This window comes from Ambystoma mexicanum, chromosome 14, assembly GCF_040938575.1.
Source record: "Ambystoma mexicanum isolate Mex_15411 chromosome 14, UKY_AmexF1_1, whole genome shotgun sequence".
Lineage (NCBI taxonomy): Eukaryota > Metazoa > Chordata > Amphibia > Caudata > Ambystomatidae > Ambystoma > Ambystoma mexicanum.
Window position 1 is genome coordinate 433,552,499 of NC_090940.1, and position 22,920 is coordinate 433,575,418.

The following is a 22,920-nucleotide window of genomic DNA, read 5'->3' on the forward strand; positions in this document are numbered from 1 at the left end:
ACTCTCATTGGGGATCTAGAATTGATATGAGTTTTGTTGCAGTTGGTGGAGTTTGACCAGGAAGGCAGTGGCTGCTGTTTCTTGCACGTTTACTTAATAAACACTCCTTTCCTGCTTTGTGCTGCCTCTGCCTTAATTTAACATTGGCGATGAGGACTTGTACCTGGCGTGCGGCACCCCACTGCGGCTACACGATCCAGCTTTGCTGTCAGTGGCCCAGCTGCCTGTGCCGGTCTGCAAGGGAGTCGGAGGATCACGAAGGAAAGGAAGAAGAATCCTGAACAGCAGGCACCGCACTGCGACCCCACCCCCACGTCAGGAGATGTGTTTGGGAGACAGCGGGCGGGGTACGCGAGGGATACAGCCGTTTAGCCGGAGAGGCTTGCTCTGACTCGCGTGCGGCTGCGTGAGTAGGAGGAGCTTGCCCTCGTCCGCAAGCTCCAGCCGCTTGACTGGAGGGGCTCGCTCTTGCTCACGTACAACCTCTTGAGGCCTCTTACATTATCCCTGCATCTGCACCAATCTGCTACGTACCACGCTCCTTACTGAAGGGGCGTGGCCTATGTTCGTTCACCTCCAAATCTGTTCTGCTGACCATTTTGACCTCGGTTGCCTAGCAGCAATTGTTCTTAAAGGAGCTACAATGACTGAAGTGACTTCATAAAAACAAATGCAGCCTTCCCCTGCAAATTCTGCAGGACGTTCTTGGACATATAAATTGTGATCTCACAAGGCAACCTCCTTTGGCATTATATTATAAGCAGTCACTCCTGAAATGAAGTCTACCTAACCAATTACAAGTACAATTCAGCACAGATTTCTACTGTGCCACAACTGTTACATAATACCAACTGAACACACACACCCTGTCGGCTAGTGAGTAAGAGGTGATGGCTGCAGCAATCATACCACCTGCACCCTTCCTTGCTGAACCAGGCCTTCCTCCCATCAGATGGACAGATGGAAGGGCATATTTGAAAATTACGTGGTAGCCATTGGAGGGGACAGATTTAGTGCGGCGAGAAAAAAAGCCCTTTTGCTGCACAACCTAGGACCGGAAGGACATAGTGTATTCGATGGACTTACAAGTCGTCAAGGAGAGGATGCAGGAGACACAAATGAGTACTCAATAGCTCTCAAGCAGATAGAAGAACACTTTGAGCTAAAAATGTAACATTTGAACATCACAAGTTTTTTCAACAGACTCGGGAGGTGTCTGTCTGTTGAGACATATATTGCATTACTCAGAACATTGAGTCACACCTGTGATTTTGAGACATTAACTGATTCTTTGATAAGGGACCAGTTGGCGAGGTGCATTAACAGAATGAGAGTACAAGAAAAGCCATTGGCCAAAGATGTTACCCTGGAACAGGCGATTGAACTAGCTAGGAGCATTGAGCAGACCACACAGTATATTCAAGAGATGAAAGTGGATAAACGAGTATCACATGCTGTGTGTGCAGTTGGACAGAGAAAGAAGTCGACTCCTGTGACAAGTAGAAAAGAAGGGTGGAAACAAAGATGTACCAAGTGTGGTAGACCCAAACATGGGTCCAATTTTCCCACGTGTCCGGCCAGATTTGCGGATTGTTCTAAATGTAAACGCAAGGGCACTTTGCCAATGTATGTAGGGTCTCTTCAATGAACATGTTGGAGCAGAGGGAACAATATGGTGAGATTATCCGGGCAAGTATGAGTGCACCAATTGCAGCACCCACCCAGGAAGCAACACCGAGACAGGTCGTCCAAATTTCTGCCGTGTCAGGAGAACAGAGTGGACCTGTTGATAAATTCACAGTTGATGGGCAACATATAAATATGAAGGTTGACTCAGCCTCACCATGGACCATCATATCAGAAGATAACCTGAAGAACAAGCTAAGAAAGGTACCATCATACAAGGGCAGGAAGTGCACAGCGGACATTCTGGTTGTGAGAAAGGGCGCCTCACTACTTGGTTGGGATGAGCAAAGGAAGCAAGTGCGTTAGAACCTGTAATTATAGTGGAAATGGACGACAGATGGTCAAGAGAGTTTGCTGAAGTCTTCACAGATAAACTTGGAAAGCTTAAGAATTTTGAACACAATATCAAACTTAAAGTGAACGCCCAACGAGTGCTACATAAAGTGGGACCGGTACCTCTGAACATGAGGGAACAGCTTTGTGAAGAATTGAATGATCTGGCTCAGAAGGGGGTGATTGAACGCATTGATGGTAGAGTGTGGCTTTCCCCTGTTGTTCTTGTAACAAAGAGCAACAGTAAATTGAGACTCTGTGTGGACCTGAGGGGGTTGAATAAGCACTTTCTGGTTGAAAGACATCCACTCGCATCATAGCAGAGACTTTGGCCATGCTGGGAGAGCCCAAATGGTTTTCCGTAATTGACTTGTCTGCTGCGTACCATCAGTGCCTCTCTCTGTGCAATGTCAGCATTTAACATTTGTTACGCTGGAAGGCACATTTAAGTTTCTCCGAATGCCTTTTGGTTTGGCTTCGGCCGCTCCAGTTTTTCAAAAAGTGATGGAAGAGGTTCTGAGAGGCATAGCAAAAGTCAGTGTTCCAGGATGACATTTTAGTGTATGGTGAGAATGGGATTGAGCATGACAGGGTGCTAAGATGTGTGTTGGTAAGATTAAGGGAGGCAGGACTCACAGTACAAAGGAATAAATGCAAAATTGGTGTCAGAGAGGTAGAGTATCTGGGACACAACATTTCCAGTCATGCTATATCGCATAAGAGCACATTGGTGGAGAGTATTTGTAAAGCCCCAGCACCAGTTGACAAGGTTCAATTGAGATCATTCATGGGACTAGCAGAATTCTACCACAAATTTGTGAATAGGTTTGCTTCTATTACGTCTCCATTAAGAAATCTGCTTAAGAAAGGTGTCAATTTTAAATGGTCGGAGGATTGTCATTTAGCTTTTACAGCCATAAAAGAGGGCATCGCCAATGCTCCATCTTTGGGTAGTTTTATATCAGGAAGAAAGACTACACTGTCGGTGGATGCCAGTCTCTTAGGTCTGGGTGCCACATTATCTCAATTTGACTCAGGAAAAACTGAGCATGTTATAGCGTTTGCTTCGAGACCATTGAGAGGGGCAGAAAGAAACTATTCGGTAATAGAGAGAAGCGCTAGCAGTGTCCTGGGCTATACTTCATTTAAAGTTTTTTTTTTTATGGGGCCAAGAATTTCAAATGAAAACGGATCATAAACCTTTGGTCCAGCTCATTGGGCAAAAGGTTCGCCCAGGATTTCCAGGTGGATGGTAGGTTTGCTGAGTTACAACTATAGAATTAATTATATACCGGGTAGAGAGAACTTAGTTGCTGACTGCCTATCTAGACTTCCTGCGGAGAATGAGGACATGGTTGAGATATCCAGAGAACAAGATTGGAGTATAGCTGAGGTTGTGTGTAATGCAGTAAGCAAGGGTGAGTGGCTGGAAGCTGACAAGAGGATGCTATTTTGAGCAAAGTAAAGGAGTGGACCACTGAGGGGTGGTCCAATAAGGAGAATCTGGAGAAGTGTTATGAAAGATATTTTGAAGTAAAATTGGAACCAAGTCTATCTGAGGATGGTTGTAGGTTTAGGAGGGGAAGGAAGGTAGTACCTCCTTGTGGGATTAGATCCCGTTTGGTTAACCTATCTCACCCAAGGACATTTTGGCATGGGCTGCACCAAGAGATTGTTAAGACAATCATTCTGGTGGCCAGGCATGGATAGCGATGTTGAAGGAAAAGTCTGGTCTTGTAAGGAGTGTGAAAAAAGTGACAAAGGGAAATGTGTGAGAGAAGTACAGCGTTCTCTTGTGCAAGTACCGAGTGAACCATGGGAAAAAGTAGCTGTTGATTTGGTGGGTCTTCTACAAGGACTTGGTGATGGATACAAATATTTGGTTGTTATGGTAGTTTATCATACGAAATGGTTGGAGTGGAGAGATCTTAGAGAGGCCACTACCACTGAGATGATTTCATTTTTTGAGGACACATTTTACAGGGAAGGATTTCCCATGGAAATAATAACTGACAATGGAGTGCAATTTTGCTCTGATAGGATGATGGAATTTCTTGGGAAGTTCGGAATTAAACATCTTCGCACTGCCCCGTATCATCCTAGGGCCAATGGTTTAGTCGAAAGAGCTAACGGGTTCATTAAAGGGGGAATACAACTAGCGTTCAGTGCAGGGTTGGAGTCGATGAAGGTTCTTAAGGAAATGGTGTGGAGTTACTGCACGACCCCTCACTCTACCCCAAAGATATCTCCTTTTGTGTCGTTAAAAGGTAGACAACCTGGGACCAAGCTTTGCCCGGCATGGCTGGAGATGGCAAGATGTGTGACTGTGGATCGTCAAGAAGTTAGGAGACTGATTTTGGAGGCACAACATGAGTACAGAGGTTTGATGATGTCTTCAGAGTTGGGAATGTAGAGTTTGAGGTGGGTGACTTTGATAAAGAATCCTAGGTTACGGTCCAAATGTTTGGAGAGTAAGTACTTGGGACCCAGAAGGATTGCGGCTGTGCGTGACAGTGTGGTGATTTTTGGAAGGTGGAGAATGTTGGTCTAAGTCAAGGTTGGACAAAAGTTCATCCAATGTCAGTGAGGGTGATGTTATGAGTAGGGGTGAAGCCAATATGAATAACAAGGCCATGGGAGGAGAGGTAAATGGGAGTGGAAGTGAAACCAATGCAAACGAAGGTGGTGAGGATGGTCCAACTGTAGGTTTAGAAATGCTTAAAGAAGGAGGAAGGAAAAGGCCAATACATTTTAAAGATTATTGTTGTGAGTGAAATGCTTAATCTGTGTTAACGTAAAGGGAGGAGATGTGTTAGGTTTAGAAGTACTGTCTTATCTTTCATATTTATTGTGCTTGTAATACTGTTCATATTTACCATTCTTTTAATGTAGAACCTCTGGCATATACATTTTGATGTCAGAGGTTCTAGGTCTATGTATGTTTAACTCTCATTGGGGTTATAGCATTTATATGAGTTTTGTTGCAGTTGGTGGGGTTTGACCAGGAAAGCAGTGCCTGCTGTTTCTTGCATGTTTACTTAATAAACACTCCTTTCCTGCTTTGTGCTGCCTCCGCCTTAATTTAACACATTGCGTTGGGACTTGTTTTATATGATTTCTTTGTTATGACTTCTTTAGTATAGCCTGTAAAGGTGTTTCACCGCTAATCAACATCTTCAGTAGGCTGTAAAAAAAGGCATTGTGTCTTCATAAGGCTGTACATATCACAACGTAAATTTTAGAATTTGCATTAATACTCACAACTCCTAATTCTAGAATTTGAAGAAAAGCTAGGCACGTTGGTGTCCTGCACAGCTGGGCAAGAGCAATTTACATTCCTCTTAGCTTCCAAGATATTCTCAACAAGAACAAATAGGAAGGACCTACTAATTAAAAACTCCACATTCATTAAGATTTCTAATTTGAGTGCTGCGATTTTTAAGCGGTAAAAACATAGTTCTCATTACTGACTGGTGTATTTTAGGCATGTCAAAATAGATTTTAATTTAAAAAAAAATTAAAAAATTCTTGTTAAGTCAAACATTGTTTATAGAAAGCTATTCATGCATTTTTAAAATATAGGCTATGTTCAGACTTATACAGGCCAAAAATGTACACTCCGTCCTCATTACTGGCAGGAGGTAATTTTAAGGGGGCGAGCAAACATGAATGATTGTGTGGCATCCCTGGCCCATTAAAGAAAATGAGGAGGTGGCTCATTTGTCCTCTCGGATGATGTTTTGTTTTGGGACTAATTTATAGTCAACTACACACCAGTCCTTAAGCCTCCCTCATCCACTGCCTCCTGCCAAACTTCATTCACCCGGAATAATAGGGGAGAGAATATGTAACAAGATCAAATATGAAATCAGAAAATGCCAAGGATTGTTGCACTTCAGCCGAAAATGTGCATTACAAAAATTTGCATTAAATAAACAATGTTCCGAGAAACATTTAAAAAAAAAAAATCTGCATATTCCACGTTAAAGAAAAATCCAGAACATTTTCAGATCATACGTTTCCGATTGCGTATCTCTAGCACGCAAACTAGTGCACCGCCCTTGTAATAAATAAACAGGGCAAGTATTACATGTCTGGATGCCCTTTCTTTGTCTCAGCGTTGCTTCAAAAAGAATACAATTGCACAATGCTGGAATGAAAAATGTGTGTTTACAGCCAATAAGAAATGGCCTTCAAGTAAGTCAGGGGGCTTTAACCTAGCTCAACAATGTAAGTTTCTAGGGGGTGATGCCCACTTCACTTGTAGCTAGTGAAAAAGAATGCACAGTGGGATCAAGGGATTTCCCCAGGATTTCATAATGGTGGTCAAGGGATTCTTTGTTTACTGGCTACTTTTGGACCAGGAAACCTATCGCATGAGAAGTACTTTAGGAGAATAAAAAAAAAAAAAAAGTGCTGTCTAGGGCAGGGCTGTCTTGGGGAGGGTGCCCCTTAAGCTTTGCCTTAATAATAGTAAAGCAACTTCAATATAGCCCAACACTAAGTTTCTAGGAGGTGGTGTCAATCTGCGTATCTAGCGAAAATAAGTGTGATACAGATGCGATTATCATCACATAATGTCGTCAAGTGGGGAAACAAGACAGTAAAAATAGTAGGCATAACACATCGCCCCAGTTTTCTCTCCTTTTTTAGCTTTTATTTATCACTCAAAGGTCGTCTATGTAAGTGGATAGAGGCACAAAAGAGATGAGGGGAGGTAACTTGTCCAGGATCGAGAGTACGGTAAGATAGCTCAGCGAGGTGAGCCGGTTTGAATCCCGGCAAGGCAAACTGTGCCTTTCATCCTTCTGAATTTGATAAATATGTACCAACTTTATGTTTGGTGATATTCTATGTAAATATGTTCCCTGTAAAGTGCTTTGGTGAAAGATCTATATAAATAACATATGGTTATTTAGCAACGAGTATGCCAGGAGTGGAACCCATGTCGCCACTGGCTCTAAAATCTACAGTTCTCCCCTCGGCTTCACACAAACATATTTGCCATGGTTGGCACTACGTAAGGTAGACCTATGTTAAAGCTTGGTGAACGTTTGCTCGTGTCATGCAACGCCCTTCCTTCAAAAATGGGGGTAAGCTATGTGTTCTAGTACATTTCAAGCTTTCAACTTGAAATTTTACACACAGGTTCTCTTTGTCGAAGATACTGCCCATGCCATTGAGTTGAAAGAATCAACTGAGCAGTGCATGTGGCATACATTGTCAGACACCAACGTACCGGTCATTCCCTCATTTTATATGTTGCAAGTATTGTCCTGATTTCAGGGACTATAATCACCAGCTAAGCTGCTTACCAGAAGTGCTATATATTTTATATATAGACTAGGGTGAGCTATGGAATAATGCCCTAGCCAAGTGCAGTGTCGGTATCCCGCATACTTGGTATGTACATAAATGAACACAGACCTTATTGGTAAAAGGTTTTAGAGCATGCAATGGTACATTCTCCCTAGACAGCCTCTGCCAAGGCTACCTATGGAATAATTAAAAGCGTTTCATACATTAATTACATCTTGACCACAGTAGATAGCTGCAATATCCTGCACAATGTTAAAGTTATGGAGCGATTGGACAGTGACCATGATCATTTGCATTTATCAATAGGCCTCATGGAGGAGAAACTGGATCTCCATCAAGTGAATGTAAATAACATCTCCTTGACAAACAATAGAAGGGAAGTCAATTGGAATATAATAAGTCAGGACTCAGTCATGTAACTATATGAGACTCACATATTTCAAATGGAGACCTACCTGATTTTCAAACTGATTTCAGAGTGGTTTTAAGCCAGGTAGATCAGAGTTTTCATTTATATTTACTCCATGCGAAATACACAACACTACGAAACCAGAAGCTTTATTGGTCTTTGTGGATCTACGTGCTGCATTCGATGCAGTGCAGAGAAAGGAATTATGGAGATAGAGATTCCCACAAACTTACTAGCAGCAATTTCAACTCTCTACTCTGAAAACTATGCACAAGGCGGCTTTGGTACAGGAGGACAAACCACAGAATCCTTTGAGACCAACAGAGGAACTAAACAAGGATGTGGCCTTGTGCCAACCCTTTTCTACTCATATGTAAATAGATGTGCAACCTTTATAGAGAATTTTACAGATGGATGCACAAGATCTGGGGGCGGAGGGGTGGAACTGGCACCCTGCTATTTGCAGATGATGGAGTGAATCAGCAAATCTCTGACAGGCATCCAAAAAGTGCCAAGCAGTCTTTGCAAGCAAATGCAATGATGTGGGATTGGAATTAAACTTTTTCAAAACTACATTCCTCATTTGGTCCAAAAGTAAAATGGTAGTGTCTAGCCTCTATTTAGACCAACGTAAAATTGAAAGAGTAGACCACTATGATTATCTAGGCTTACGACAAGATGAAAGAGAGCTGGGAGAGGCTGATAAGTCAATTCTCACCTGTGCGAGTTGGGGGGGTGTTTAGGCACATTCTCTAAGCATTTTGGGGGTGGAGCAACGACAAACATTGGAGGTGTTCAGCTGCACTATATGGGGTGGAGATTTGGGGTTACTCCGATGTCCGAAGCTTGGAGCGTAAAGAGGGGTCTTAAAAACAAGGTTCACACTACCGAAGAGTTCGCCCATACTTCCCTTACGGCTAGAATTGTGAATAAAGAGAGAGAGGCCTAAATAAAACCACTCTTGCATTGGCACTAGCTGCAATCAGCTAAACAACCAGTACCCTATCCGAAAGCGTTAGAGTACGTACTGGCACAAAGTGGTGCCACAAATCTGCCCTGGATATGCTATGTTCGTGAACTTGCAGCCACATTAAATTTAAACATAATCGGAATGTTTAAACATGCCCATATTTCTCCAGATTACATTGCAATCACCAAAGTCCAAATTAAAACCAAATTTGAGGAACGCTACTATACTTTAAACGGTCAGAGGTTAAGACAATCAGGTTGATAGCGAGATCCCTAGAAAGAAAGACACATTTGGGCCTTGAAATAGGTTTGGTGAAAATAAAGGATAAAGAAGCTAAGGTCCTATACCTGAATCGTTGACTAGGAATCCTACCCCTAGCTGTATTTACATCAAGTGACAAATATAAATGCTGCAAAAAGATCAAGAGAAGATTTGACTCACTTTTTAATATTTTCTCTGTTGTACTTAAAATGGTTACCTCCCGATGTGTATACATTTTAATATAATCACTGTTGGACAAGCCACACTTTACTGTTTACAGACCAGGATGAACCGGCATTGTGAGGATCATCCCACTTTATTAAAAAAGCTTGGTGGGTCAGGAAGAAATACTTATGAAATGATGTCTTATAGCCGACATGAACCTTACAGTGCAGACGTTTAACAAGTAATGAACGGACATGAAAGATGACTGATGTTTATGGTGACGTTTTCACTAATATCCCTGAAGTTTTATATTCATGTTTGTAAATGAATTGTGAATGTATGCGTATTATACCGAAATAGACCATTATGCCTTACTGAGTGGCCTAATAAAAGCAGTCACAGGGATGATAAATGAGTACAGTTGCATTCATGGAGAGCTAAGGAACAATCTGATAGCAGCTAACCATGCTACAATTATCCCATGCATGCTGGCTTCCTCCAGGCAGTTATGGAAGTGCCAATAATTGGGCCCAAGATGGAGCCCATCCCAATATGGCCAATGCAGTATTACAGTGTTGGATTACAGGCAGCAGTGGTAAAGCTTTGCCACACCAGAGCCCACCTAGGTGGATCAAGAGGGGGAGACGCGGGGGGGCCTCCACTGTTTTCAGCTTACCCCCAGGAGACTGAGACTACCTCAATAACGCTAATTGACGCAGATAGTAAGATCTTTGCAGCGTTCATTTTGGAAAAAGTTGAGAAGTGGGTGAGTGAGGAAGAGCTGTTAAAAAAGGCTCAACAGGATTTCGGCATGATGTGGGGACTGTCTGTAGCGGGTTCCTTATGAATGGTCAACAGACACTGGTTTGGGGAAGAAATGCTTTGGCTATATATATATGGCATCACTGGATCTTTCTACTGCTTTTGATTTAGTGGACCAGAACCTACTATGGGCAAAACTATATAACTGGCGGAAGCCTATTGGCCTCCTCAAAATGTTGATCTATCTTCACACATGGACTTCGATTTAGGAGAGGGTAAACAATGAGGGGGTGTTGTCAAGGAAAAGAGTTTCGGCCAGCGCCAAGGGTGCGTTTTGGCACCTTGCCTCTTTAACTGATATGTTGCAGATATAGCTGAAGCATTACTCTGAAAATTGGCGAGATTAAGTTATTTTGGACGATATTCTTCTTTTAGATATGATACGAGTTGGCCTGAAATGGCTGATTGCATTGTTTGCTCAGTATATGGGGGCTAATAATGTAAAAATCTACCCTTTAAAAATGAAAGTTATTATGTTCTGCTGCAATGACAAGAAATGTAAATATGCTTAGTTTATCAATAAGGTCAGATTGGAGATTACAGACAACCTTGTGTATTTGGGATTCCCGATTTCGGCTCATCCAAATAAGACCTTTCATAGAGAGATCTTAAAAAAGAAAGCCATTATGCTTGAGGCACAAATGGCGAAGATCAGAGATAAATATGGGAAATTCTCTTTGGTGCCAGTTTTGAAATTCTTTATTGGAAAGGTTATCCCAAAGCTAAATTATGGTCTGGAGGTTCTTCCCAATTGGCCGCTGGAGGCGCTGAACGATTGCAAAGCCCTACTTTGGAGGAGGTCGCTTTTTTTCCCGAAGTGTGTCCCTCTATGGTTATTCTCCACTAGTTGGGCCTACAGTCACTCCGTAGTGCTGTATTGTGGACGCAGCTGGCCCTATATCGGAAAATGTTGAGTTCTACACCTAACACTATGTATGCAGATATAGGAATAGCTGCACTCACGCACTCCGGCTTTCCAATAGGAAATTTCATGGGAAATATTTTGGACCAACTCAAGGGGCTAAATAGGTGACACGTTGATTTCAAATCCTTTGAAAGTCCAGGTTGCTGTGTTATTAAGGGACTGTATACGAACAGATGAGGCCTTGGGGGGGGGCGCAGCACAGTTTGTATGCCCATTTGAGATGTGCTTATAAGAGAGCAGGTATAGGGCAGCCATATGTGATGGGATTTCCTAACAGGAATTTCAGGAATAGTTTCATGAGGTTCCACTTTAATGCGTTGTTAAAAAAGAAAATAGTGTGCATTCGAAGTGGGCTCTACAATGAATTGGCCTTTTATAGGCATAGTTGTAATTTGAGGGAGAGGGAACATTTGAAGTACTTGTTATTATTTTGCTCGACTCTGATGCCACAGCTCATTAATTTTTTTGGGAAGTTTGTGCATAGCTTGGCATATGTGGATTCAGAGAACATGCGGCTGAGCATATTGGTTGGACGAATAAAATGTTTTGCCACACCGGAGCCCACCCAGACAGATCAAGAGGGGTGGCCTCCACTTTTTTCAGCTTACCCCCAGGAGAGAAATGAGACTACCTCGCCCCCTGGCAACAGAATGGACAGGTCAAGCAGTGGAGGCCTCCTGCGACGAAGAACGAAGCCCGTGTAGATGAGGGAGCAGCATTCATTGAAAACATCCATTCTATGGCATCATGCTGCATGGCACGCAACCAATCACCACAGCAGGCCTCAAAGTCCATACAGCGTTGAGCCAAACATTGCAGGTCCCAATATCCAGATAGCAGATGCTGCAAGTCCCATTAAGCGCCGACCCAAGCTATTTAGGTGTGATGGGCTAACAAATCTAACTGCACCATGTAGCGAGGTCATGGAGCTCCGAGCACAGGCTGCTCATAGTTGGCCATCTTGCCCTGTGGTATTGTTTTTGAAGCACATTTGGTGTCGCTATGTTGACAGATTTGCATCTTTAAATATTGCATTTGGGTGTTTCAGGTCTAAGAATTTAAGATGCCCAGTGATATTTTGATGAAGAAAAATGTGTAATTGTCTTGCATATGCTGTGGTATTAGTTAGTCAACACTTGCATTAATCAAAGCACATTTTGGTAAATGGCAAAAGCAGGAAAATATCCTACTTCTTGGAACATTCTCGTTCAGCATAGTTACTTGGTTGCATGACAATTACTTAAAACACATTTTATTTTTATTGTGTAGTGATTTTAGAAGAACAAGTTACTTACCAACTGGTAACGTTCTTACGACTGGATGTTTCTCCAACATATTCCACATCTTTGACATGTAATGCCCACATCTGTGTACTTCGGAAACTTTTTCGTCATAGGGTGTCCGGCGTCGATGTCCCTCAAAGGCCTCCGTCGAGGGCGACGTCACCGGATGTTACAAATAGGACACACGGCACCCATAGCCTCAGTTTATGTTTTTTCCTCCAGAATGTGTGACATGCACATATTCAATGCCTTCTTGATTGCACATAGCCTTGCGGGAACGTAAGCTGCAATAGCATAGGAAATTCTACAGAGGGGCAGGCTGGGAGGGCGATGTGGAATACGTTGGAGGAACATCCAGTCGAAAGAACGTTACCAGTTGGTAAGTAACTTGTTCTTCGAATGGATTGTGTCCTCCAATGTATTCCACATCTTTGACAGACTCCCAAAGCAGTACCAGAAAATGGAGGGGGGATGAATATTTAGAATACCCAATCAGATGGCAGAATAAAGAACCGCCTTACCAAAGGCCATATCTTGACCATGCAGCGTATCCACGGAGTAATGTTTGACAAAGGTGTGGATAGAAGCCCATGTGGCTGTGTCACAAATATTCCTAATAGGAACTCCCCGCTGCAGGGCTGTGGAAGTAGCCACGCCCCTAGTGGAATGAGCCTGCAACCCTTCCGAGCGGGTCCTTGCCCGCCAATCGGTAACATTCAGTAATGGTGAGGATAATCCACCTGGACAAGGTCGGTTTGGTAACAGCTTGGCCAAAATCAGTGTCAAGCATACCCCACAAAGAGTTGATTGTCCACTCTGACTCTGGACATCCTATAAATATAAAATCTCAGAGCTCTCCTAAGGTCCAACCTATGGAGTCGCTCCTCTTCCTTACCAGGATGAGGAGGATAGAAAGACGGAAGAACCACTTTCTGGCTTAAATGAAATTCAGATACTACCTTAGGTAGAAAGGAAGGATGTACCCTCAGTACAACCCTATCCTTGTGGAACACAGTAAAGGGCAGCTTAGATGAAAGTGCCTGCAATTCACTCACTCTGCGAGCGGATGTAACCGCAACCAAGAACACTGTCTTGAAAGACAAACAGTTTCAAAGGACAAGAGTGCAAAGGTTCAAACGAGCACCCATCAGAAATGTCAAGACCAAATTCAGATCCCAAACCGGCACCTGGAATGAGGACGGCGGGAACACATTAGTGAGCCCTTTAAGAAATTGGGAAATCAAAGGAATCTTAAAATAAGAACATTCTTCAGACGAGCGCTTGAAGATAAGACAGCGCTGCCAGGTAATCTTTAATGGTACCTACCTGAAGGCCCCTGTGGGCCAAAGAAAGATAACCATGGGAATGGAACACTGAAAAGGATCAACATTTTGTCCTCTGCACCATTCACAAAACTTACGCCAATGGTACAGGGATTTGGTCGCTGGCCACCTGGCCGGAAGCAACGCCTCCATCACGTCATTTAGGAGGTCCCAATACTTATACCTCAACCTTTCAGATACCAAGCGTGAAGGTTGAGACTTGACCTCTGGATGGAGAACCCGAACCCCCCTCGTGCGAGAGCAGATCCTCTCGGTATGGAAGCCGGCGTGGAGGGCAGATGGACATTTCTAGAAAGTCCGGGTACCAAGCTCTCGTGGCCCAATCTGGAGCAATGAGGATCATGTGGGATCTGAATCGTCTACAACCTCCGTAAGACTTGAGAAATGACGGGGACTGGAGGAAACGCGTACAGAAGTGGGAATGACCAATCCACTACGAAGGCGTCTCCTAAGGCTCCTCTCGGAGGAAATTCCTTTGAGCAGAATTTCTCGCACTTCCGGTTGGCACTGGTCGCGAAGAGATCCACTTGTGGGGTTCCCCGAAGGGCGAAGATCTCCAGAAGGACTTCCTGAGCCAACTCCCACTCGTGAGAGACACTGCTCTGCATGCTCAGAGCGTCCGCCGTCGCATTCTCCTCTCCAGCCAGATGAACTGCCGAGAGTGATTTTCCTTGCTGGATTGCCCAGAACCAGAGCTGCATCACCTCTCTGCACAACAGGAGTGACCCTACCCCCCCCTTATTTGTTGAGGTAATACATGGCCACTGTATTGTCCGTCATGATCAGGACACACTTACCCAGCACAGACGGCAGAAAAGCCTTGAGGGCCAGCCTGATGGCCCTCAGGCTCTAATAGGTTGATGTGCATTTTGGACTCCGACGGAGACCACCAACTGCTGGCGGTCAAATCTTCGACATGAGCTCCCCATTCTGTGAGGGAAGAGTCCGTCACTACTATCGCCTCCGCCCACGGTTGCCAAAACGGCTCCCCTCATTGGCCCACCACAGCAGATCCTGTGAGACCGAGAGTGGAATCTGAACGGGATTCGACATCTTGCCTGAGAATTGTGACCACTGCATCTTGAGGACCCATTGCGGGGATCTTATCCTCAGTCTGGCCTCTGGCACCAGAAAAATACAGGATGCCATGAGGCTGAGCAACCTGAAGAATTCGAAAGCCGGGAGACGCTGGCTATGTTGAAACTTGTCCACCATCTGCACAATGTGATGAGCCCTCACCTTGGGAGGCAGCACTTCCCCTCCAAGGACGTGTCAAACACAGCCCGATGTACTGGAGCTGTTGGGAAGGTGTTAGATGCGCCTTCCTGAAATTGAGGGAGAAGCCCACCTTATGGAGGGAGCGGCAGGTAAGACCAAGATGATCCATTGCTTGCTCAGGAGAACGCGCACGGATCAGCCAGTCGTCCAGTAAGGGGTAGACGTGAATCCCTCCCTCGCCCGAGATACGATGCCACCACCACCATTAGCTTGGTGAAGACCCTCGGGCAGAGGTCAATCCGAATGGCAGGACCCGAAACTGAAAGTGCGAGTCGCCAGCCGCAAACCTCAGGAACTTTCTGTGCCTTGGATGAATCGGCACATGAAAGTAAGCATCCTGTAGGTCCAGAGACACCAACCAATCCTGACGTCGAAGGGCCTGGAGGACCTGAGAAAGAGTGACCATCTTGAACTTGTCCTTCTTGAGAAGTTTGTTCAACCAACTCAAGTCCAAGATGGGTCTCAATCCCCAGTCTTTCTTTGGAATGAAAAAATATGGGGAATACCATCCCTTGTTCCTCTGCGCTACAGGCACCAGTTCTATAGCGCCTTTCTCCAGCAGGGTCAAGATTTCCTGCACAAGGAGCGGATCTGGAAGCTTCAAAGAGATTCCCCGGTGGATTGTCGTGAGGCCGCTTTAGACAGGGAAGGCAGTAGCCGTGGGCTATTGTATCCAGAACCCACGCATCCGAAAGTAATAGCTTGTCATTCCTCGAGATGCTGAGACAGTCTGCCCCAACCGGCGAACCATGGAACATGGCCTCATGACTGTTTTGTACCAGCTGCGGTAGCGCCTGAAGGCAAAGAGGCAGCTGCCTGAGCGGCTTTGGCACCCCTATTTCCCCGACCACCACGGGTACTTTTCTGCTGACCCTTTTGACTGGCGGCTCCTCTCGTCATACCAAAGGAGGAGTAATAACAAAATGCGTGCCATCAAAGGGCATGTACAAAAGACAGGCTTGCACATCCAGAGCAAAACCCCGACTTCCGCAACCACGCAAATCTGTGTATAACAGTGCTCACAGCCATGGACCGGTTAACACTGTCGGCAGTATCCAAACCCGACGGAAGGGATTCACACATGGCATCCTTGCCATCCTGCACGAGAGCAAGGAACCCATCCCTTTCTTCCCCTTCGGGAATATGCTCAGCCGCTAGCGAGAAACAATTCTACAGAGTGTGTGAAAATCTTGCTAAGGCACAAGTGGAGCTGGCTGACTTCAGCGCCATACTCCCCACAAAAAACACCTTGCGTGCCCAAGCGTTGAAGCGTTTGTCGTCCCTATCATGAGGGATGGTCGGGGACCCCGTCTGCCTTGGGGTGGCCACATAGCCACCTGAACCACCAAACTCTCGGGAGTGGGGTGAGGGGAAAGGTAGCTGGGGTCGCTACAGGAAGGGCAGTATTTTTTAGTTAACGATTTATTAACTGCCGGAAGAGATTCCGGTGTCTGCCAGGCAGCTGCCACCCTTTTTCTGCAATGTCAAATGAAAAGGTAATACCGGGTCAGCGGACAGACCTTCATCTAAAATATCCGTTAAGTCATCTGAACAAAAGCTTCTGGAGGACTAGACCAACTAAGATACTCAGTGACCCTAGCCATCAGTCTCTGGTAGGACGACTCAGCATGAGCCCCAGGCTCAGGCCTGCCAAACTCCACCTCAGGAGAAGTGTCTAAGCGACTGGCATCATGAAGAGATTGCCGTAACTCTTCCAACTGACTGTCCCCGGAAAAGACAGCAGCCACATCAGGCTCAACAGGGTCAGAATCTAAATCGGACCTCTCCTCATCCTCATAGATGTCATTCAGAGAGAGGAAAAACTCCTGCCTCGGGACAGAAGGGGGTCTGGAATCCTTAACAGGCCTCACAGACTTGGAAGTAGCCTTCCTTGGAGGATCCACAGTACCAGGGACCTCCATCTGCAAATTCTGGCCAAAAGGCTCCAAAGGCACTGATGGCTTCGCCATCGAGGGCGTCGACAGCGGCGCCGAGGGCTGGTGCAAAGGCAAAGCTTCGACATCTGTATCCGACGAACATGGTGCCGACGGAGTCGACCTTGAGCCCTTACCAGGATTCTGCGGTCTCGCCGGGGACGAGGACTGAGACCTGGAAGCACGTCTCTTGCGATCAACCTGAACCTTGTCCGAATGGGACCTCGAAGGTTCCAGATGAGAATCGCGCTGAGGACCCGAGCACGAAGGTGCACGAGCCACGGACCAATACCGTTCCCTGCCAGCTTCTTCCAAAGGCGTGGACGGAACTGTGCCCTGGGACTGGAAAATTGCAAAGCATCTGCTCCCTGAAGGCTGCCCATTCCTCTGAAGTCGAGGACTTAGTAGGACAAGCCACTTTCCTCACGGCGCCATCCTCCGAGGAGGAAGGGGAAGGCGGCCGGTGACGGCACTTCCTGGAATTCCAAGAGGAGGACGAATGGCGGGAACCACTCTGGGACCGAGATCCCCGGGACTCCTTCCGACGCAGAGAGTCTCCCCTCGAATCGTCAGTGGACATCCCCTTAGAAGTTTTACCAAACTTACTGGGTTTAGAACCCCTACCTACCTGGAGCTTCCCCTTACGCTCCCGCAAGGCCTTAGGTCAGCGACTGCCATTCAGAACAGTCGTCGGTGTCATGACTCTCGCCCAGGCACCACAAACAAATGCAATGCGGGTCCGTAATCGATATTTTAGACTTGCAGTCCCAGCAAGTCTTAAAGCCAGACTGCGGAGTCGAAGAAGACGACATTCACGAGGAATACAAGAGGCGCACCGAGTCTCAGAAGCAAACACGTTTGCAGAGAAACTGAATTTAGGCTACGGGCGCCGTGTGTCCTATTTATAACATCCAGTGATGTCGCCCTCGACGGAGGCCTTTGAGGGACATCATGCCACAGGTTTCCCCCTTTCTCACCTGTTTTCGTTCCCTGATAACTTCTTTAGGAGGAGTCTTCTTTCGTATGGTTCGGGTCTTATACAAGCCCGCTCGGCCGTCCTCGGCTTCCAGTGTTCGTTCAGCTTCGATGTCCGGGATCAGGTGGAAACTCCAGGAAACTCAGAGAAAGGGATAAGAAGCACACAGAGGCGGTGCAAGGATTCCGGGAAGGCTGGATAAGAAGGAGGAACGGTAGATTGGAAGAGGGTTTCCTGGAACCAGGAAACAACAGAATAGTACAAGGAAGAGTATGGAGCACACGTCCGGTCACAGCTAGCAGCAGCGTTGAGACGCGTGGGGCTGCGGGGGTGTGGCCTCTTTATAGAGCACGCTGTGTAGAAAGCGAATACTGGTGAGCGGCGTTCTGAGCTTGCAGCCATGTTGGTAGTGTTATGGAGTGTAGACCCCGACATGTCAGGGACCAGGAGGCCCAGAAAGGGCGAGTTCGATGGTTCATGACACATCGACCTGACGCAGGACGCCCTCTGCCGAAAAAGTTTCCAATGTACACAGCTGTGGACATTACATGTCAAAGACGTGGAATACATTGGAGGACACAATCCATTTGAATAGTAGTTTAGAAAAAAAGGTATGTCTTCCATTTTTTTCTAATTAAAATATTGTAGATTTCAATTCCATTTGGACTTGCAATACAATATCGTGATAAAGGACAAAATGCACCCATCACTGATTAATTTAGTGGGAGAATCAAAGTCTTTATAGAATTTCCCAGATCCATAAACAGCCTCTAGTTGCAGAGCTATTTGGAGTGATCTCATAATAAACTGTCACACCCAACTTGTCCAAGTCCTAAGCACACTTAGTATGTTATCATTATTGCCAATTATAGGTCCAGTTCATTTCAACTCTACATAATCCATAACTTGACTTCAAATCTGAAGTAATGTTCCTTTGACGTTACCTCTGGTGCTTTTACTGCACTGCTGCAGCCTTTCAGGCCCATGTTAATTTTCTGGCAGCCAAGTACACCCTCTCAAAACTGCGTTAACCACCCTTGTCCTTCGGGCTTTCAGAACAAACATTTCTTCTGACCTTTTGAACTTAAGTATCCATCTGGGCTTTTCCAGTGGTGGTGTTTGCTTTTACCCATTCATTCAACGCCTTATGTTAAAAGTGGTTCCAATTCTTGAGTTACATGCTACCCACGGTGATGGTCATTGGACTGAACTAGACTCAGCACCCAATCAGATTCTCAGCTACTAAGGACAGGGCTGAGATGCATACGAATGCCAGTATCCCTTGATGTGGCAAAAGTATCTCGTTCTTTGTACACAGAGTTCATGCTCTATGGGAGACTGACATAAATGGCCTTGCCTGAACCCAATAACACTTAATGCCAGTCAAGCGTTTGTCATGGTCTGAAATCAGCTATGGCAATAGATTCATGTTTCTTCGGTGGAGGAGCGTTTGGCCTAAATTACTAATATTCCAAAATGTCAAAACTTGAGGTCCTAGGCCGGCGAAAGTTCTTCTCGAACTGTAAAAGAAAACTAAGATCAATATTATATTTTTATTAAGCAGCAGGATAAAAATCTCGACAGTGCTCTGTTACAGGCACCATTTTGTAAGCCTAGATTCAATTTTCTTTTTTGTTGCTGCTTATGCTTTTAACATTAAAGGATCACTGAGTGAGCGGGTGGTTTAAGCATTGGAAAATCAATAGTATCAATTGACGCTGTGGGTAAGAGTTATATTAGGCTTGCAGGTCAAATGCAAACAAAAAACAGACAGTTTTAACAATGATATAACGATTTATTTTAAAAAATAAACAGCTTTTAAATAAGAGTACAATACATGCAATTTTCACACGTCACAAAGCATTCACACGCAACATGAGAGAACCCATGTGTTAAAAACATGAACTTTTCATTTTGTTGCAATAGTCCAATGTCAGGCCCCAGGCTTGTGTACCAATGCCAGACGACGCAGATATACTCATGTTATGATCGATTCTCCGCCCTCAGTCACCGACTTTACTTTCAGGGCCAGAGTACATAGACCTGCTAGCGTTCAGATGCTTGTACAACACCACCTGGTTGTTGGGGTAGAGAATACAGATTTGCTTAGGTTATGTAATTTCAAAATGGGTCACAGGATTTTGCAGTAGAATATATAGACCTGCTCCAGTTATGTAGTGGAAAGATGTGTTGGGGGAAACAATAGAGACAGAACAGACTTAAGTGCAGAACAATATTAAAGGAGAGATGGAGGTGCCAGTGAGACATAAGCTGAGTGGGAGGAGCTAGAATGTTCAGCGATAGAGTGGTAAACCTGAATGGTTCCTGAAGCAGGTTAGCAGGCAGACATTGCTACCAGCGCAAAAAGGTCTGGTTACTATGCGTACCAACAGTTTGCTACTTAAATACCAAACATCTAGACTTTCATTCAAATCCCTTGATGGCAGTTGTCATGGCAACCCAAAACTAAGTGGTCATCAATTTCTTACAGCCGTGACCAGAAATGGATGCACCCCAACATGGAAGGGGCAAAGTGAGGGTGCTGAAGGAGTTGAAGGCGTCAGGAAGCAGAGAGAGTTGGAGGAAGAAACATCTGTGCAGAGCAGAAGGAATCACAAGGAAGAGAGGAGCATGGTATCCGAATCCTGCGCTCAGAAGAGAACAAACGGCAAAAGACAGTAACCAGCGAGAGAACAGAGGTAGGAGGCAAGAGACCGGAGTAGAGGGTGAGGCAGGAGAAAGGTGAGGGACAGGAGACAAACACAGGTGAAGGAGTCAGCAATGGAAAGAGGGACAGAGCCACAGGGAAAAAGCGGTCAGAGACAGAAGAGCAGTAATGCACAGGAACGAATGATGCAACTGATCAGGGACCACAGAAGGGACCCAGAGGAGGGGCAGGAGAAAGGTCGAGCACAGTGACCAGGGACAGAATGAGCTCAGAAGTGACTAGCAGCAGAAAGGGGAGAGGAAGATAAGATTCACAAGGGGAGGTCTCTGCAATGCAAGCAGTGAGAAATAAACATCTGTGCAATATACTATACAAGTAGTCAAGATTAATACGAAGTAGAGGCAGGAGTCATAAAGAGTAAAGAAATGAACGACAGAACAGGTGAACAACAAAGAAAATGATAGAATGTTGGCAGGATTCAAATGGAAAGAAAAAATATAAGTTGGCAGGATTCACAAGGAAGAGGGAGGAGAATGAGGAGATGAAGGCAAAGGACACATTCCAGCGACTGAATGGATGTCTGAGGAAAAGAGGATAGGTGAAAACAAAGGAGAAAGGCGTTGAGGAAAAGGACCAGCAGTAAAGCAGATGTTGGATGCACAGGTGAGATGGAATTGTGGGCAGGAGTCTGGAAATGACAAGAAGCACGAAGCACAAATGAGAGAAGTAAAGGGCGAGATCTGCAACTAAAGCACAGACAGGCGCCTCAAAGAGAAGAGTGGTTTAGGACAGAAGAGAATAAGACCTCCGCATAAGTCTGGAAGCAACACAGTAAGGGCTTTTTCTCTGGGCAACAGGATTCAACCTTTAGCACTCTAAAGCGTGGATGAACAGACAGTCACACACTATGCACACATCTTTTAATTTTGGAATTAACTCTTACCATAAGCATTAAATAACTTCATGGCAACAAATCTTAGGAGATATGGTCTCTAAAAAGGCACTGTCAGAGCAAGGTGTTGAGCAGGGAGTGGTCCGACTCTGCCAATAGGGGTAAAGATGTCCTGAAATAAGAATCAGCCTGGGAAAGGGCAGCGATGGACAAGTTAGAGTCAGACAAGGATAGGGAAATGGCAGTCATGGTTTAGACACACAATTTGAGATGCTGTGCCGTGGTTCAGTGGGGATAAAGAAACACTGATAAGTTGAAAAGCTTTTCTAAGAACAAGGAGTTTTAATAAACCCTCCTTCTACTTCTATAGGAAAGTTTACTTGCACAAGAAACTGACTTGTGCATAAAGAAGGTTTCCTGATAACATTAGAAAGAGGGAAAGCGCGCAAGAGAGTGTGAGAGGAAGAGTGAATGAGAAAAAGCTCATAGACGGTTGGGAAGGATTGTGCTACTTTCTCCACATTGAATCCTAGGAGAGAGGCAAAACTCCAGCAGCCAGTGCTCCAGCAGAGAGTACGAGATCCAGGTGAGAGGGAGTTCCAGGAATGGCCAGTCTGTTTCAGAGCTTGATGGAGAAAGAAGTTCCACAGGAGCAGCCCTGCTCAGCTTGAGGATTGTTCACCACCTGGAAGGAGCTGCGAATCAACTCTTGGCTGAAATCCACCATGCACCCCGTCACAAACTCTAAACTCTCCACGTCTACGACCAGCCTGGCATCATCCGGACCGAAGATCCTGCAAGAGAGATCAAGTAGAGGGTCATATTATATTTAGATAGCATGCTAAGGGCACTGTTCTGACAAGGTAGGACAGAGCAATCCGAATTATGCAGGCATTGTCTTGCAAAATGATAATGATATAGCCCCTACAGCCCACCAAAATGAAACTTTTCCTCTAGGCCCACTGTTCCAAGAAGATTACATTCAGCGTGAAAGGGTGAACCTCGAGAGCCACTATCCTTCACAGGTAGGAATTCTGCACTTTTAAAAGGTAACGGATGCAGATCATGCCACATCATCAGGTAAGGGACTCTTCCTTAGGACAATTCCCAGGCAACAGTGGTGCACCATAGCTTTCCCCCTAGGTACTGGCTATGTACAATGTAAATGTGTTCCATGCACTATATTGATACAGTAACAGAGTCAAGTCTCAGCCAGTGACCAAGCTATGTATTGCTCCGAGGCAGTGAGCAATGTTGTGTCTGTTGACAGAAGGAATATGGGCTGTGGGAGATGGCTGTTGACTAAGCCCCACTCTACGCAGTGGCTGCACGCTTACCGGTCATCAGGGTTGATTACTTTGTCCAAGGAGAATTTGTATTGGAATCCAGAGCAGCCACCACCTTCCACATGCAACCGAAGGAATTCTGTACGGTCGCAGATCTCGCGAAGTCTCTGCAAAAACATAGAAGTTTACAAAACTGCAGGTCTGATACCAGCGAGAAGAGATGAATGGAAGGTCCTAACTGCAGGGTTTTCCCAACCACAAGAAAGCTTTTGCAACATTCTTTCATTGACTGAATACTCTATTTTGCAGTTTTGCATTGTGCTCATCGTTTCCGTGTCACATGCCACTCACTTACCAGTTTTCTCATCTT

The 22,920-nt window shown here is 45.2% G+C and overlaps 1 protein-coding gene across 1 annotated transcript in view; it reads right to left on the minus strand.

Annotated features, from left to right (window-relative positions):
• Positions 1 to 19,478: 19,478 nt before the first annotated feature.
• ISCA2 (iron-sulfur cluster assembly 2) overlaps positions 19,479 to 22,920 on the minus strand; it is a 125,485-nt gene continuing 122,043 nt past the window's right edge. The window contains exons 3-4 of the mRNA XM_069637629.1: positions 22,602 to 22,717; positions 19,479 to 22,058 (exon numbers count right to left, since the gene is read on the minus strand). Of these exons, the coding sequence (XP_069493730.1) occupies positions 21,884 to 22,058; positions 22,602 to 22,717 (291 nt within the window). The 3' untranslated portion in view covers positions 19,479 to 21,883. The remainder of the gene's footprint in view (positions 22,059 to 22,601; positions 22,718 to 22,920) is intronic.